This window comes from Xiphophorus maculatus, chromosome 18, assembly GCF_002775205.1.
Source record: "Xiphophorus maculatus strain JP 163 A chromosome 18, X_maculatus-5.0-male, whole genome shotgun sequence".
Taxonomy (NCBI): Eukaryota; Metazoa; Chordata; class Actinopteri; order Cyprinodontiformes; family Poeciliidae; genus Xiphophorus; species Xiphophorus maculatus.
Window position 1 is genome coordinate 25223223 of NC_036460.1, and position 18202 is coordinate 25241424.

General features: G+C 39.8%; 3 protein-coding genes across 3 annotated transcripts; all 3 read left to right on the top strand.

The window, feature by feature from the left end:
• The first annotated feature begins 2255 nt into the window (after positions 1–2255).
• LOC102218610 (extracellular calcium-sensing receptor-like) lies at positions 2256–5795 on the top strand. The gene is made up of 5 exons (XM_023351783.1): positions 2256–2534; positions 2615–3406; positions 3513–3740; positions 3867–3990; positions 4740–5795. The coding sequence occupies exons 1-5, from the start codon at positions 2271–2273 to the stop codon at positions 5651–5653; spliced, it is 2322 nt and encodes a 773-aa protein (XP_023207551.1). The 5' UTR covers positions 2256–2270; the 3' UTR covers positions 5654–5795.
• Positions 5796–8179: 2384 nt separating this feature from the next.
• On the top strand, positions 8180–11789 carry LOC102218869 (extracellular calcium-sensing receptor-like). Its single transcript, XM_014469457.2, has 6 exons — positions 8180–8232; positions 8330–8615; positions 8742–9533; positions 9677–9904; positions 10037–10160; positions 10876–11789. The coding sequence occupies exons 1-6, from the start codon at positions 8195–8197 to the stop codon at positions 11787–11789; spliced, it is 2382 nt and encodes a 793-aa protein (XP_014324943.1). The 5' UTR covers positions 8180–8194.
• A 1442-nt stretch (positions 11790–13231) lies between these two features.
• On the top strand, positions 13232–17291 carry LOC102219130 (extracellular calcium-sensing receptor-like). Its single transcript, XM_014469472.2, has 6 exons — positions 13232–13467; positions 13608–13893; positions 14018–14809; positions 14883–15110; positions 15242–15365; positions 16378–17291. The coding sequence occupies exons 1-6, from the start codon at positions 13232–13234 to the stop codon at positions 17289–17291; spliced, it is 2580 nt and encodes an 859-aa protein (XP_014324958.1).
• The last annotated feature ends 911 nt before the right edge of the window (positions 17292–18202 follow it).

Below are 18202 nucleotides of genomic sequence, written 5' to 3' on the forward strand. Positions count from 1 at the left end.
TTCCTGAGCTACTGTCACCCCTACTGCTAACTCAACTTTTCATGCGTGCTGAAGGTTAATTGGTTTAAGTTTTGTTGATCAAAAAGGAAACTAGTTTTCATTTTACTTCCTGCTCACGCTGTTTTGACTGCTGGTTGTTCTCCGTTAACCTGTCTCTGGCTCCTGATGAAAGTTATTTCTTTATGCCCAGGTCAAAGCGAGAGCTGAGACCTTATATTTATTGGTGTCTTACAAAATTCTGCATGCTAACGTTATTTTGACACAATAGCAGAGAGCGATTTGTTGAAAAACCGAGAACAAAAAAACAACCCATATACTATACGAAAACTACAAGACAAGTCAAGGACCTTGTTGTAGGTAAGCTCTGGAACACGGTGGCTTTGATAGCCACCATAACTACCTGGAGTCCAGCTGGAGGCTTTAACCTTTCCTAGCTGAACTCAGGCTGGAATGATGGAGGGGGACGTGTGGCCAACTGAGCCTCAGTTGGAGGTCATCTAGCAATACAAAAGTTGCACTTTCAATTCCATCTTCCTCCTGCCACATTTCAATGTGAACCTGGGAAATTCACTAAACCCAAAGTCTCCTACCAATCTGCATTTTGGTGCTCACAATTGTAAGTGCAATTGGGTGAATGTGCCTCGTGTATAAAGCAGTTTAATTAGTTGATGTCACTTGAATAATGCCATGTAGATTAAGTCCATTCATCATTCACAAGGCAAGGTGCTTAGATTAAGCAAAACATTGTCCCTGTGTTCAGGAGAGTGCCATGAATTAATAACGAGCCGAAGTCTTCGACTCTGTCCTGCAAACTTTTGAAGTGTCTCTGGTCCAACAACAGCTGGATCCAAATTTCTGCTAATGATCTGATTATTTCACTCAGATGTGTTGAAGCGCCCTGTCTGTCTGTGTTGACAGACCGGCGACCTGTCCAGGGTGAACCCGCCTCTCGCCCGGAACATTAGCTGGTGATAGACACCAGCACCCTACCGACCCCACTAGGGAAGTGTGTAAAGAAAATGGATGGATGGATGGAAGTGTGTTGAAGCAGAGACGCATCTAAAAGTTTCGGGACACTGGCTCTCGAGGACTGGAGTTGAAGACCCAAAGCAGCACTAGGAGTTTAGCTGAAAAGGAACAGGCTGTTTAAAGTTATAATTGGGAGAATGTGACTGGACTGGATTGCTAAAAAAAAAAAAAAAAAGCCCTTTAAAGTGAACTTTTTTTTGCAAAATCATGGTGCCGTGCCTGAGTCCCTTAACATTTTTGATTAAAATTAAACCCTTCCAACAAAATTGGCAGCAATACCACGTCTTTCCCACATCCGTTTTTTTCAAGCTAGAAATAAGGGTATTTGAGGATGCATAACATAATGATAGACAAACACAAAAAACTAAAAAAAAAAGCCTCATTGACTATTGAGTGATATTTCAAAACAAAAGGAAAAGATAAAATAAAGTGTGACCAGATGGTTTTCTATGACGTACAGACAACTGTGAAAATATTTACTTATTCATTCAGCACTGTTACCATTTATTAAATTTGGGAACAACAAATGTCTGTAAAAATGTTGTTGGTCAGTACAATGCATTATTTTAAACTTTGCTGGATTAATATTACATCTGTTATGAATACATTTTCAGAAGAGAAACTGTCTTCCCTATTTACATATATCAATTTATTTTTAAGAGAACCCAAACCCTGTAACTTTCCTCCTCCCCTTTCTCCGCCTTGTAGTCCCACGGAGAGAAAATGTTGCTGTCCCTCATAAATGAGCTGATCCAGAGTTCATAAAACACCTTTTCCAAGTATTAGTTTGCCTGAAGGTTTATGAAATGCTGCTTGGTGATTTGGCTTCTGCAGACATGACGTTCATGCACAGTTGGCCTGAGTTGGGATATGTGCTCTTACAGCTGTTGTTATCTGTGTCTTTCTCTCAGACTGGGGAGCCATTATGTAGGCAGCTAGGAGATTCGGAGATCCCTCAGCTGTACAGGGATGGTGACATAAAGCTGGGAGGAATCTTCTACTTTCACAGCAGCTGGAAGAACGTAGAGAGCACCTATGAACGTAAGCCGTTGCCACTGCAATGTATCAGGTAAATTATATCTTTTAAATCCTGTTTGCAACTTACCTTTGTTTTCTGTTATCATGCAAGTGGATGCTTCATGTGCAATACTACTATCACTATGTCAGAAAAAAATGAGAGTTATCTCTTGTTGTCGTTTGAATCAAGTATAAATTTCAGAGAAATCCAGTTTGCCCAGACCATGCTCTTTGCCATTGAGGAGATAAATAACAGAACGGACCTACTGCCAGGTATTTCTCTTGGATACAGCATATATGACACTTGTGGCTCCATTCCCAGAAGCATAAAAGTTGCGCTTGCCTTGAACAATCGCAATGAAAGTGTGTCTTCAAACTCTGACACTCCGTGTACCAAACCTGTACAAGTTCAGGCTATAGTGGGAGAAACTTCTTCATCTCCTAGCACTGCAATATCGACTCTCATCGGACCATTTGACATACCACTGGTATGTTAAACTTGTACAATTAAAATTATATTTAAGATGGAAATATTATTATGATCTTTATTTTGTGATCTTTTTTTTAGATCAGCCACTTTGCCACATGTGCTTGTCTCAGTGATAAAACCAAGTATCCATCCTTTCTCAGAACCGTACCCAGTGACTACTATCAGAGCAGAGCTCTGGCTCATCTGGTCAAACATTTTGGCTGGACTTGGGTTGGAGCTGTCCGAAGCAATGACGATTATGGCAATAATGGCATCGCTACATTCACAGAAACTGCAGAGCAGCTGGGCATTTGCTTGGAATATTCTGTTTCTTTCTTTAGAACAGATTCAACAGAAAAAATGCAAAAGGTGATCAACACTATAAAGACGTCCACCTCAAAGGTGATTATCGCCTTCGTCGCACACTTGGACATGGACGTGCTCATACATGAGTTGTCAAACCACAACATGACCGGCTACCAGTGGGTGGGAAGTGAAGGGTGGATCTCTGATTCTCAGTTTGCAGCAGTGGATAAGAATCGCATCCTGGACGGAGCGATTGGCGTTTCCGTTCCTAAAGCTCATGTGAGCGGTCTCAAAGAGTTCATGTTTGACGTGAGGCCACTCAGATCTTTAAATAACGACTTGTATAAAGAGTTCTGGGAGACGTTGTTTAGCTGCAAGTTCAAGCAGGAGAAATCAGATGGAAATTATAGAGAATGTACAGGACGTGAGGATCTGACTGGAGTGGAAAACAGCTTCACTGACATGTCCCTCATGCCCATTTTTAACAATGTGTATAAGGGAGTGTATGCAGTGGCTCACGCTCTGCATGATATTCTCGGATGTGATAAAACCTGTAACAACAATGTGCAGCTTGACCCATTCACGGTGAGAATAAAAAATATAAGTAAAGACAAAGGTTACAGAGAAGTATACTAAGGCAGATATCCATGTATTATTTCCACTGAGTTGAAAAAAATAACTTGTGTCTTAGATTTTGCAACGCATTCAAAAGATTCACTTCAAAACGAAGGAGGGAGAAGAGGTTTACTTTAACGAGAACGGAGATCCAGCTGCAAAGTATGAAATTATGCACTGGCAGCCAAGAGAAAACGGCACTTTGGACTTTGTCATAGTTGGCGTTTATGATGCATCATTACCATTTGACAAACAGCTGAGCCTTCAAAATACGACCTTAAGATGGGCGCAGAGTTCAACAAAGGTAAAAACTGCTACAGTTGCCAAGTGCGTGTTTTTCAGTGTTTAAATGCTTTTACTTTATATATTCGAGAACAGTCATAAAGACCCGTGAGAGCAACGTATAATATTGTTGAGGTGATTTCTGTAGGTACCTGTGTCGGTGTGCAGTGAGAAGTGTCCCCCAGGGACCCGGAAGGTTCTCCAGAAAGGAAAACCCGTCTGCTGCCACGACTGCATAAGATGTGCCGACGGAGAAATTAGCAATGTTACAGGTATAGATGAATTTATTGCAACATTTAAGGAATTTTAATACTGAACAAAAGAATTTCCAATCTCAAAGAGTTGTATAACAAAAGGTTTGTTAAACGGAACCTACTATTTTTTTTCCTTATAGGTAAACATAATTTACTTACATACCTTGACTTGCGGACTATATATATATATATATATATATATATATATATATATATATATATATATATATATATATATATTTAGCATAGTCTTTAAAACATCAGTGTGAGTAAAATTAATCTATACCATGTGTTTCCGTGGGTAAATTAAGTTGTTGAAATGAAGGAATTTTCCAAGAATATTATTTATTGAATATGACTGTATAAAAAAAAAGACATATTTGTTTTAGAATAGTCTGTAGAGCACAGAGAAATGCCAAATGCCCTTATTTGGATTTTATTAAATATGATATGAATTGTCATAAAAAATCTGAACATTTTAACCAGTTGTAGTACCAGCTAGTGAAAACTGATTTAAAAGATAAACTAAATCTTAAGAGAACAGACTTAGGAATAGTTTTATAAATTAAGGGTATATGCTACCATTTCTTATAACATATGAAAAATACGTAAGATAAAATTCTGAGAACCTCAAAAATTCTGAATAACCTCAAAATGAAAATGTCTGGCCTGAAAAGTTGTTATTTTTCGGCCCAGTCTTTATGGTAGAAATAAAAGTTTGAAGACCTACTATATATATATTTTTTCTTAATTTGTTAAATTTGCAGATGCTGTCATTTGTGTGGGATGTCCCCCTGAATCCTGGCCAAACGAGAGAAGAGATGCCTGTATAGAGAAGGAATCTGTTTTTCTATCATATGAAGAAATTATGGGCATACTCCTCACCGCTGCAACCTTATTTGGAACATGTATAACAGCCATTGTGATAGTAATTTTTTTCAGATACAGAAAAACTCCTCTTGTCAGAGCCAACAACTCTGAGCTGAGCTTCCTCCTCCTGTTCTCTCTGACTCTGTGTTTCCTCTGCTCTCTGACGTTCATCGGCCAGCCCTCTAAGTGGTCCTGCATGCTGCGGCACACAGCCTTCGGCATCACCTTCGTCCTCTGCCTCTCCTGTGTTCTGGGGAAAACCATGGTGGTTTTAATGGCGTTCAAAGCCACACTTCCTGGGAGTACCATGATAAAATGGTTTGGGCCTACGCAGCAGAGGCTGAGCGTTCTGGGTTTCACTCTCGTACAAATTATCATCTGCATCCTCTGGTTAAGCATCTCTCCTCCTTTTCCCTACAAAAATTTTAAGGAAATTAAAGAAAAAATCATCCTGGAGTGTGCCCTGGGCTCTGCTGTGGGTTTCTGGTCCGTCCTCGGTTACATAGGACTTCTTGCCGTCCTGTGTTTTGTTTTTGCTTTTTTAGCTCGGAAGTTGCCTGATAATTTTAATGAAGCCAAATTCATCACCTTCAGCATGCTGATATTCTGCGCTGTGTGGATCACTTTCATCCCAGCGTACGTCAGCTCGCCTGGAAATTTCAGTGTCGCTGTAGAAATCTTTGCTATCCTTGCCTCCACTTTTGGGCTGTTAATTTGTATTTTTATCCCAAAATGTTATATCATGTTACTGAAACCAAAGAAAAATACAAAAAAGCACATGATGGGGAAAGGGCCACAAAAGTCATTCTGAAGATAAAGCTTTGCCACCACCAAAAACGTCTGCTGAAAACTGCTGAATATGAATGTAAATGTAATAAGTTTACTTTATATGCATTTTCATCCTGCATAAATTCATGTGTGTACTACAACTTGTAAAAATAAACAGTAAAACATTTAAAACATCACATAGCAGCTCTAAACCTGGATCTTTTATAAAACTGTAATCGACATGATTTGTTGTATCTTTTCAAAGGCATACACATAATCAAAGATAAAGACTGCTTAGTAAGATTAGCTTCCATAACCACACAGATGATACACAGCTCTACATTACGAGGTCACCAGGTGACTCAGAACCAATCCACAGTGTTAGGGTGATGAGACCACTTTTTGATGGTCTCGTCTTGGACTTGACCGCATTTGGTCTCGGTCTCGGGCGCTGAGGACTCGGGATTTTATTTCAAGACCAGTCAAGACCGCAACTATGAAAATATCACTAAACTTGCCTCGGTCTTGGTCTTGACTTGGTCTCAATACACTCTGGTCTTGGTCTTGACTCGGTCTTGGACCCTAAAAGTCTTGGTCTTGTCTTGGTCTTGGGTTAGGTGGTCTTTATTACAACACTCCCAATCCAATCACTGAATAAATGCCTAGAACAGATAAATGAGTGGATGTGCCACAACTTTCTCCAGATGAACAAAAACAAAATTTAAGTTATTACTTGTAGTCAACGCACTGTTTCACTTATTACAGCTAGAAACCAGCAATCAGGCCCCAAATCATCACCAGAACTCAGGTCCGAGTTCAGATAATGAACTCAGACATGAACATTCAGAGCCACATAAACACAGGTACAAAGTCGGCCTTCTACCACCTGAAGAATATTTCAAGGATTAAGAACTAATCTCCCAGCAAGATCTAGAGAAACTCATACACACATTTATCTGTAGTGGCACTGATTACAGTGACAATATCTTCACAGGTCTGCATAAAATGATACCTGCCACCTGCAGTTGATCCAGAACGCTGCTGCTTGTCTTCTCACTAGAACCAGGAAGATAGAGCACATCATCTCAGTTTTAACGTCTTTACACTGACTCCCTATAGTTCAGAACAGACTTTAAAATGTTTTATTAGTTTATAACTGACTAAAAGGCTTAGCACCAAAATACATTAAATATCTGCTGCTGTTGTATCAACCTTCCAGACCCCTCAGGTCTTCTGGTTCTGATCTCTGCTTCCCCAGAACCAAACATGGAGAAGCAGCATTCAGCTTCTATTCGCCACAAATCTGGAACAAACTTCCAGAAAACTGCAAAACAGCCGGGACACTGAAATCTTTTAACTCTAGACTAAAAGCCCACTTGTTTAGAGTTGCTTTTTTAACCACATTAAATGGAACATTGACCAACATATCTGATGCGTATTGATGATTTTGATGATGGCACTCATCAAAATGTAATGTTTGTTACTGGTTTCTTAACTGCTGAATGTATGGTGTGTTGTTTTTTATAACTTTTTATTGTTGTGTTTTAAAGCTGTGAAGCTCTTTGAACTGCCCTGTTGCTGAAATGTGCTGTACAAGTAAACTTGATTGATTGGTTATTTAAGAGAGCAAAAACTTGCTTCATGTATCTGTGGACGGAAACACTTTTACAAATTGAACTTTAATTTGTCTGTTGTGTTAGTGTAATTCACTGAATAAAGTTCTGCATCTTACATATTTTCATCCATCCATTTTCTAATACCCTTGACCCTAGTGGGGTCAGAGGGGTGCTGGTGCCTATCTCCAGCAAACGTCTCAGGCGAGAGGCGGGGTACAACCCCGGTCAGGTCGCCAGTCTGTGGCAGTACATATTTTCAGCTGCAGAGTAAGACAATAAATTAGGAAATAATCTAGATTTGGCTCGATATTTTATGAATGACTTGCATTTTCAGAAATAATGACTTTTGCATGCATGGCTGTATGAATTGGATGTGGATACTGGAATTTATGCCTTTTCCACAGTCTGAAATTTCGCCGGATCGTTGCCACACTGAATTCATTTTTGTGTCATTTTTGTACTGCAGTGAAAAAAAGTTTGCCAAAAGCCTCAACTTTCATAAGAATACATACCAAGACAAATTAATTTGAATATAAATTAAACTTGAAGGGAAGATGTCAAGATATGAATCCTAATACACATTTAAATCACACTTAAAGCACAATAACAGTTGGCCATCAAGTCCCTCCCCTTTTTCTTTTTAGTAGTTCCACAGAGACACCATGTCACCGTTTAATATTTATATGCAGATCCATTCATAAGTGGCTGTCAGAGTGTTAGTTTACATTTTGGTTTACGAAACACCGCCCAGTGATTTGTTCATTTCAGAAAACATGAGATTCATGCAGGGATGGCCTGAGCTGGGATGTGCACTTCTGCAACTTGTTTTTCTGGTGTCTTTCTCGCAGACGGAGGAGCCCTTATGCGTGCAGATAGGAGACCCTGAGATCGCTCAGCTGTCCCAGGAAGGGGACATTGTGTTGGGTGGGATCTTCTACTTCCACAGCAGTTGGAAGAACAGAGAGGACATGTACACACAAAAGCCTTTGGCTCTGCAATGCATCAGGTAACTATCACCAGAAAACGCTGAATTACAGCTTGGCATTGTTTTACCAGGTGTCATGCCAACCTGTTGTTAATCTTAAATCAAGCTTGAATTTCAGAGAGTTCCAGTTTGCACAGACCATGCTCTTTGCCATCGAGGAAATAAACAACAGTACAGACCTACTGCCGGGCGTTTCTCTGGGTTATAGCATCTACGACACTTGTGGTTCGATTCCCAAAACCATAAAAGTTGCTCTGGCTTTGAACAATGATAATGTGAATACATCTTCAAACTCTGACACACCATGTACCAAACCAGTACAAGTGCAGGCTATAGTGGGGGAAACGTCTTCATCTCCCAGCACTGCAATAGGTAGTCTCATTGGACCATTTCACATACCACTGGTAAGTAGAGCTGTTAAATCTATTTTGTTTTTCTAAATAGTTATCCAAATTTAAATAAAAGTGCAACATACTTTAGTGTGCTTATAATTTATGTCATTTTCTGGATAAATATCTGATTTCTTTTAGATCAGCCATTTTGCCACATGTGCTTGTCTCAGTGATAAAACAAAGTATCCGTCGTTTCTAAGAACAATACCCAGTGACTACTATCAGAGCAGAGCTCTGGCTCAACTGGTCAAACATTTCGGGTGGACTTGGGTCGGAGCCGTCAGAACCAACGACGACTACGGCAACAACGGCATGGCGACGTTCACAGAAACTGCAGAGCAGCTGGGAATTTGTCTCGAATATTCTGTCTCTTTCTTCAGAACGGATTCAACAGAAAAAATCCAGAAGGTGATCAAAACAATACAGGCTTCGACCTCCAAAGTGATTGTTGCTTTTGTATCACACTTGGACATGGATGTGCTCATACACGAGATGTCCAGCTATAACCTGACCGGGTACCAGTGGGTGGGAAGTGAGTCCTGGATCTCTGATTCTCAAATTGCGGCAGTGGATAAGAATCACGTGCTGGACGGAGCGATCGGCGTTTCCATCCCCAATACGCATGTGAGCGGTCTCAGAGAGTTCATACTAGACGTGAGGCCACTCAGATCTTTAAATAACGACTTGTATAAAGAGTTCTGGGAGACGTTGTTTAGCTGCAAGTTCAAGCAGGAGAAATCAGATGGAAATTATAGAGAATGTACAGGACGTGAGGATCTGACTGGAGTGGAAAACAGCTTCACTGACATGTCCCTCATGCCCATTTTTAACAATGTGTATAAGGGAGTGTATGCAGTGGCTCACGCTCTGCATGATATTCTCGGATGTGATAAAACCTGTAACAACAATGTGCAGCTTGACCCATTCACGGTGAGCATATATAATGTCAGGGTTTTTCCATGTAGATACATCAGAAAGAGCAAAGAGAAAGAATGCTGAGAAGTGTACTAAAGAGTGTGCATGTGTCATAGTTACTCTTTGAGTTATGCAATTAAAAAAAAAAAATTCCTTAGATTTTGCAGCACATTCAAAAGATTCACTTCAAGACAAAGGAGGGAGAAGAGGTTTACTTTAATGAGAAAGGAGATCCAGCTGCAAAGTATGAAGTTATAAACTGGCAACCAAGAGAAAACGGCATTGTGGACTTTATCACGGTTGGTGTTTATGATGCGTCATTCCCATTTGATGAACAGCTAAAACTGCAAAACAAGTCAATACTTTGGTCCCAGAGCTCAAAACAGGTACAAACAACTGTAAATGGTCATTCCTACTTATAACTGACACAATAAATATTTGCTACTGCTTTGTTATTTTTAAGTTTTTGGAAAATGAATCAGTGAATCTTTTAATTTGTGAGGCTTTTGTTTCTGCAGGTACCTGTGTCGGTTTGCAGTGAGAAGTGTCCCCCAGGGACCCGGAAGGTTCTCCAGAAAGGAAAACCCGTCTGCTGCCACGACTGTATAGGATGTGCAGAAGGAGAAATGAGCAACATTACAGGTTTAGAACATTTGAACACAATATTGGACTTTTTTTTTTTGTCACAGTGAAAGAGTCACAGCTTGTTGGATTTTATACTTTCTGTAACATCAGTTGCCCATTTGGGACTCAATAAATCTTAATCTGAATAGTCTCTGCTGAAATGCTGCTTAAAAGTTGGGTTTTAAAAAAAAATAATTCTCAAAAGTGTGGGTTTGTGTTGATAGGCCAGGATCAATTTAATTTGAACATATTCAATTTGGTTCACTTTGACCTATTTAAGCAGCATCAACAGAAAACAACTATTGCTTCAAGGCGTTGTGGCATTTACACAGGTTGCAGGCTTGAATTAGAGTATGATAAACTCAAAAACATTTCGAAGCAAAGATTATTACAAGACAGATGTAAACATTTTGTCATCGGGGAATGTTTTCAATGCCATAGAAATTGCTCTTTGGATTTTATGCAACAAATTGCAAAATATCTGTTGGTAGAAAATGTTTTCAAAGTTGACTTGATAGAATTTTTTTTTTTAAACGACTCTAAATTGTTTGCAAAGTAATTTTTTTTATCCTTTCCCCGTTCTCAAGGTTTTCAGGATTAAGACACTTTAACTAGAAAAACAAGTTTGAAGAAGTCTCATCGCTTCTTCCTTTCCATAATCTGATACATTTTGGCATCAAAATATACATATTAAAAAAAAAGTATTCTCTAAGACTAATGCCATGTTTTGCAGATGCTGTCACCTGTGTAAGATGCCCCCCTGAATCCTGGTCAAATGAGAGAAGAGATGTCTGTATTAAGAAGGAAGCTGTTTTTTTATCATACGATGAAATTATGGGCATACTCCTCACTGCTGCGTCTTTATTTGGGACATGTATAACAGCTATTGTGACAATCATTTTCTACAGAAACAGAAAAACTCCTCTTGTCAGAGCAAACAACTCTGAGCTGAGCTTCCTCCTCCTGTTCTCTCTGACTCTGTGTTTCCTCTGCTCTCTGACCTTCATCGGCCAGCCCTCTAAGTGGTCCTGCATGCTGCGGCACACAGCCTTCGGCATCACCTTCGTCCTCTGCCTCTCCTGTGTTCTGGGGAAAACCATGGTGGTTTTAATGGCGTTCAAAGCCACACTTCCTGGGAGAAATGTAATGAAATGGTTTGGGCCTACGCAGCAGAGGCTGAGCGTTCTGGGTTTCACTCTCGTGCAAGTGATCATCTGCATCCTCTGGTTAAGCATCTCTCCTCCGTTTCCATCTAAAAATTTTAAGGAATTCAAAGAAAAAATCATCCTGGAGTGTGCCCTGGGCTCTGCTGTGGGTTTCTGGTCCGTCCTCGGTTACATAGGACTTCTTGCCGTCCTGTGTTTTGTTTTTGCTTTTTTAGCTCGGAAGTTGCCCGATAATTTTAACGAAGCCAAATTCATCACCTTCAGCATGCTGATATTCTGCGCTGTGTGGACCACTTTCATCCCAGCGTACGTCAGCTCGCCTGGAAATTTCAGTGTCGCTGTAGAAATCTTTGCTATCCTTGCCTCCACGTTTGGGCTGTTAATTTGTATTTTTATCCCAAAATGTTATATCATGTTACTGAAACCAGAAAAAAATACAAAGAAGCACATGATGGGCAAAGCGCCACCAAAGACGTTCTGAAGAGTAAATCTTTGTAACAATGTAAATTTGTTTATATTTAGCCTTCTATCTTCAGCAAAGTCTTAATATAATGTAAGTAAAGGCTTTAGCTTATTTAATAGTTTTTAAAAATAAAAGCTTTTCTTAAATTCATGTAGATGTTCCATTGTGTACGAAAAATTTAATGAAGAATGATGTTTTATGATCTTTAATAACTTTAGGTCATGGGTGCAGGTTCATTCATTCAGTGTTTCCTGCTTATCTGAGATCAGTTTGCAACGATAATAGATCCAGATGGAAACATGTCTCTCCATCAACACCCTCCAGCTCACTGTGGAAGATTACTAGGCCTTTCTAGAATACGCTAGCAAACTCTCTAACTGCCTGGCGCTTTGGGAAATGTCCAAAAGAAGGTCAAAAACTCCAACCTCTAAAATGTGAAGGTGCAGCGGCTAAGCTTCAAGTTGGTTCTTTGAAAATAGAGCTGCTCACCTTATCAGTCGGCCTGAGTCAACAGCTGAGAATGAAGAGATTAAAAAAAAAAAAGAATTAAAGATGATAATTACAAGATTTCCCTTTGTTGATATCGTTGATGTGCAAGAGCTCCCATAACAAAAACTAGCCGAGTTCAAACCAGTTGGGAATGACATCATTTCACATCCAAAGTTTTTCATCTAAAGATCCTAAACCAAATTTCTAGCCCCATTTTTAAACTGGTTCTTGTGCGCCTACGAATAATTGTGAGGAATAAAGTTTAGAGGGCAATAGATCATGACATGAAGCTCCAACTAGCACACTGACATCATATTTACGATAACGTCATAAATATGATTTCCAGATCAGTTTAATTGTCTCCAGATTTTTAATTTTTGCTCATATAATCCACTATTTAATTTGATCAAGTTCCAACAGAAACTTCTCACATTCACACATTTTTATTCAATCTTAAGATGTCTGTGCCTATAACAGCTACAATCTTAATAGTGGCTTCTTGAAAAACACTTCAAGTGCAGAATTTTATTATATTCTTTTTATAAAAGTTAATGCTGCTTTGACTAAAGTTGGTGAAATTTCAAATGTAGATGTCAAGTGCTTAAAAAAAACATAGTTGCATTTATTGAAATATCAGTAAGGCATAACTAAAAGTGTAGAAAATGCGTTAATATTTTGCTGATGTTAGGAATGTTATCATGACCATTTTCTCAGGTCCTGTTAGCGAGACCTGTACTGTCCAAAATGTTCTTTTCTTTTAAAGCAGCAGACTTGTACACACAAATAAAATAATACAAAATCAAGATGAGAGCTCACCATCTCATCCCTCCTCCCCTTCCCTATCTGCTAGTCCCACAGAAATTAAATTATGATTATTCATCACCTGCCCCTCCATTTATAAATGCCGGTTCAAGCTCGTCACATCCATAATTTCTCATTGGACGGCACCCAGAGATTTGGATTATTCAGATATGACGATGTCCACGCAAAGGTGGCCAGAGCAGAGTTTTGCTCTTCTGCAGCTGTTTCTGTGGGTGTCTTTCTCTCTAACACAGGAGCCACTGTGCAGGCAGATAGGGGATCCGGAAATCCCCCAGCTGTCCAGAGACGGGGACATTATTCTGGGGGGCATATTCTATTTTCACAGCAGCTGGAAGAGCAGAGAAAATAATTATACACAAAAACCACTACCACTGGAATGCATCAGGTAAACTAGTGATTTATCAACTATCTCTGTTCCAGCACTACAAAGCAAGAGAATGCTCTCAGGTGTTGCTTAGTCTGGGTTTCATGCTGTAGTTATTTTTTTCTTTGCTCCCCCGCTTCAAAATAAAGTTTAAATTTCAGAGAGTTCCAGTTTGCTCAGGCGATGCTTTTTGCCATCGAGGAAGTGAACAACAGCACAGAGCTGCTTCCTGGGATTTCTCTGGGCTACAAAATCTACGACACTTGTGGCGCCATTACCAGAAGCATAAAGGTTGCTCTTGCGTTGAACGACGGCGATGAAAGTGTGTCTTTGGCCTCCGAGGGTCGATGCTCCAGACCGGTGCAGGTCCAGGCCGTGATGGGAGAAACCTCGTCCTCTCCCAGCACCGCCCTGGCCACTGTCATTGGAGCATTCCATATACCGCAGGTGAGCATGACCACTGACAACCACCATATACTTATTTTCCTAAATGTTTCAGAGATAATATGACCTTGTGAATGGTGACTTTATTCTTACACAAAAAAGTGAAATATTTAAACTTTTCTCATAGATCAGCCACTTTGCCACGTGTGCTTGTCTCAGTGATAAAACCAAGTATCCATCCTTTCTAAGAACAATACCCAGTGACTACTATCAGAGCAGAGCTCTGGCTCATCTGGTGAAGCATTTTGGCTGGACTTGGGTCGGAGCCATCAGAACCAACGACGACTACGGCAACAACGGCATGGCGACGTTCACAGAAACTGCAGAGCAGTTTGGCATCTGTGTGGAATATTCTGTCTCTTTCTTCAGAACGGATCCCTCTGAAAAAATACAAAAGATCATTAAAACAGTGAAGGAGTCAACTGCAAAAGTGATCGTTGCTTTTCTGTCGCACAGAGACATGGAAGTACTTATACATGAGCTGTCCGACCACAACCTGACAGGGTATCAGTGGGTCGGCAGTGAGTCCTGGATCTTTGATTCGCAAATTGCAGCAATGGATAAAAAACACATACTGGACGGAGCGATCGGTCTTTCCATCCCCAAAGCGCAAGTCGGCGGTCTTAGAGAGTTCATACTGGACGTGAGACCGCTCATTTCGTCAAATAATGAGCTGTTCACGACGTTCTGGGAGGCATTATTTCAATGTAAGTTCAAGAAGGCACAGTTGACGGAATTTGAGAAAGAGTGTACAGGAATGGAAGATCTGACAGGAGTGGAGAACAGCTTCACTGACATGTCCCTCATGCCCATTTTTAACAATGTCTATAAGGGAGTGTATGCCGTGGCTCACGCTCTGCACAATGTCCTGAGCTGTAACAAAACATGTGACAACAATGTGCAGCTTGATCCATACACGGTGAGCAGCAGCTAGCCTTAAGGGACGTATTGTAAAACTACGTGAACCTTTAAATGAATGCGTTTGTGCTTAGATTTTGCAGCACATCCAAAAGATTCGCTTCAAGACAAAAGAAGGGAACGCGGTTTACTTTAACGAGAACGGAGATCCAGCTGCAAAGTACGAAATTATAAACTGGCAGAAAAGAGAAAACGACATTGTGAGCTTTGTGACGGTTGGTGTTTACGATGCGTCATTTCCTGCAGGCACACAGCTAAACTTTCAAAATACGTCCATAACCTGGACACAGAGCTCACCACAGGTAAAGAGTTTTATTGATTTACATTTATGTTCAAATTAGAAGATAAAAAAAGAGAGAATCTTAAATTTAGTTTTTATTTTATTTAATGTGTTTTCTTTTGTTTTATTTTTTATTTTTTTATTTTTTTTAAGGTGCCGGTGTCAGTCTGCAGTGATAAATGTCCCCCAGGAACTCGTAAGGTCCTCCAGAAAGGAAAGCCTGTGTGCTGCTATGACTGCATAAGATGTGCTGAAGGAGAAATCAGCAACAGTACAGGTTTAGTGTTCTTGCAAACCACTTTATTAAAACTTAAGTTTAAAAATTGAGGTATTTAAAAAAAACTAAGTTCAGATAAACTGATACATTTGGATTATATCTAAAGGATGTTTTGAGTCTTTGCCATATTGACCTTTTCTGCCACTGCTGAAAATGCATAGAATACATTAAACAGTCAAGTTTAAAGAGTTTAATTGTGATTGATTATGATATTTGTCATATTAAAACACCCAGCATGTAGACACAAGAAACATCAAGACCTGTTTTGCTGTAATAAGGGAGGAAACAGCTGATTCATGTCAGTCTGTACACACGTTCATTGATCAACTAACTGCGTTTATAGTCACATGTTGGAGAGTAGACGGTAATCATTTTGGAAGGCTCATCTTTTTCATATCTCTCATACGGAGGAAAATCAGAGGAACTGAAAAACAAAGTAAATCAAATTTGAATCCTCTGACTGAGGAAAAGGGAATCCCTTAAATCTGGAGTCTTCCAAGATGCCTGTCTGCTTCAAAATGAGACTTTTTGCATTTTTTTCCTCCCTTGCGAACATAATCCTCTTTCACAGTGTCCACTCAGGCTGTGCGACATGTTTGGAATTCAAGTGTTTTAATTTTGATTAGTAAAATTGCTTTTCTGTAACTTCTTTCAGCTTTTGCCACTTGTATCATGCCAGTGTGGGAATGGAAGAAATAGGCACAGTTTTTAGGACTGGAGGAAGACACCTGATTTTGTTGTCAAAAAAAGAGAGAAAATATTAGGATTCTGAAGAAGAAGAAGAAGAATGCCTTTTTTATTATGTATGCCTCAGTTTTTTGAGAAAACAAAGAAACAAAAGGTCTGAAGAGAACCAAAACCAGTCTAAACAGCAAAATGTTGTTACAGAAACTGACGGGTGGTGCCTCAGCTCGATTAATAGCTCGTGAAATTGAATTTAATAATGTACCGCAAGAAACATCTCACAACCACATGTCAGAAATGCATCCTAAACGTGATTATTAATTTGCAGATGCTGTTTCCTGTGTGAGATGTCCCCACGAGTCCTGGTCGAATGCGAGGGGAGATGCGTGTGTAAAGAAGGAGGCTGAGTTTCTGTCATTTGAAGAACTTATGGGAATCCTGCTGACCTCTGCAGCTTTACTTGGAACGTCCCTAACTGCGGCTGTGGCGTTTATTTTCTACAGACACAGGAAAACTGCTCTTGTCAGAGCAAACAACTCTGAGCTGAGCTTCCTGCTCCTTTTCTCCTTGACCCTGTGTTTCCTCTGCTCTCTGACCTTCATCGGTCGGCCCTCTGACTGGTCCTGCATGCTGCGGCACACGGCGTTCGGCATCACCTTCGTCCTCTGCATCTCCTGTGTCCTGGGCAAAACGATGGTGGTCTTAATGGCGTTCAAAGCCACACTTCCTGGGAGAAATGTGATGAAGTGTTTTGGGCCTACGCAGCAGAGGCTGAGCGTTCTGGGTTTTACTCTTGTTCAAGTGATCATCTGCATCCTTTGGTTAAGCATCTCTCCTCCTTTTCTATCCAAGAATTTCAAAGAATTTAAAGACAAAATCATCTTGGAGTGTTCTCTCGGCTCAGCTGTGGGTTTCTGGTCCGTGCTTGGGTACATAGGACTTCTCGCCATGTTGTGTTTCATTTGTGCGTTTCTGGCTCGTAAACTGCCTGATAATTTCAACGAAGCCAAATTCATCACCTTCAGCATGTTGATATTCTGCGCGGTGTGGATCGCTTTCATCCCAGCGTACGTCAGCTCGCCTGGAAAATTTAGTGTTGCTGTAGAAATCTTTGCTATCCTCGCCTCTAGTTTTGGATTGCTGATTTGCATCTTCATCCCAAAATGCTACGTCATGTTGCTAAAACCAGAGAAAAACACAAAAAAGAACATGATGGGGAACCGGGTTCCAAGAGAATTCTGAGTAAACAGACAAAGCAGAGGCTTAATATTGAAATCATTATTTTTTAAAAAATAGTCATATTGTTATAATTCTATATCTGTATTAGTTAATCAGCATATTGAAGGCTCAATACATACATTTTAGATCACCTTCAGGTATCACGCAGCTTTTAGTGAGTCTAAATACATATTTTTATGTTTGAAATCAATTCTTCACATGAATGATTTTCATTAAAAAATGATTTTGTTTCTTTTTTTCCATAACTATATATTCTTCATGGATTCAGATTTCATACATTAAAAGCTTTATAAGTGCTGAAATGTTTTTCAATGTTTTCAATTAGAGTCCAAACATTTTTTACAGACAGTTTCGGAGTTAAATCTTCCCTGACTCATTTCTGGGTAACTTGCCCTCACAGTTGAATGGTGATTTTTTTTTTCCATCTCAATTTCCAGTTTTCTTTCAAAATAACAGAAAATAAAGGACCTTTTTGATTTAGGCTGAAGCTCTGAGTGGTCCTTTTATAGAACTATTTAAAATAGCACCACTTCTCTTTTCTCCACAAAGTGAGAATTGAGTTTAAAAAAACATTTTGGAAACTTTTACTTATGGCCAAGAACCAGTTTTGGAGAAAAGGACACAATAAAGTTAATTTATTCCATCTTTACAGATATCTGACCAGGGAAAAAGCCAGAATGGGAGAAGGTCACACAGAGTCTGAGCTTTTTGAATTAGTATTTGTCAAAAGACATCATTTGCCTGTGTGGACAGGACTCAACAGCAAGGACTTTTAAAACCTGGGTAGGATGTGGGTTTACTAGGTATCCAAGTTCAGACAAGATTTCATCTGACTTTTTCTTCTTGTTTGTGTTAATGCTTCCCCTGATTCCCCCCTCCTCACTTGAGAAATTAACAAATGAACTCTAAATGGG

Bases quoted from the DNA above. Each gene is read 5' to 3' on its own strand.
- LOC102218869 (XM_014469457.2), top strand. From the start codon at position 8,195: ATGTACACACAAAAGCCTTTGGCTCTGCAATGCATCAG. The intron at 8,233-8,329 runs GTAACTATCACC...CTTGAATTTCAG, and splicing joins TTGGCTCTGCAATGCATCAG to AGAGTTCCAGTTTGCACAGA. The intron at 9,905-10,036 runs GTACAAACAACT...TTGTTTCTGCAG, and splicing joins GGTCCCAGAGCTCAAAACAG to GTACCTGTGTCGGTTTGCAG.
- LOC102219130 (XM_014469472.2), top strand. From the start codon at position 13,232: ATGACGATGTCCACGCAAAGGTGGCCAGAGCAGAGTTTTGCTCTTCTG. The intron at 14,810-14,882 runs GTGAGCAGCAGC...GTTTGTGCTTAG, and splicing joins TGCAGCTTGATCCATACACG to ATTTTGCAGCACATCCAAAA. The intron at 15,366-16,377 runs GTTTAGTGTTCT...ATTAATTTGCAG, and splicing joins AGAAATCAGCAACAGTACAG to ATGCTGTTTCCTGTGTGAGA.
- LOC102218610 (XM_023351783.1), top strand. From the start codon at position 2,271: ATGCTCTTTGCCATTGAGGAGATAAATAACAGAACGGACCTACTGCCA. The intron at 3,741-3,866 runs GTAAAAACTGCT...TGATTTCTGTAG, and splicing joins GGGCGCAGAGTTCAACAAAG to GTACCTGTGTCGGTGTGCAG. The intron at 3,991-4,739 runs GTATAGATGAAT...TTAAATTTGCAG, and splicing joins AGAAATTAGCAATGTTACAG to ATGCTGTCATTTGTGTGGGA.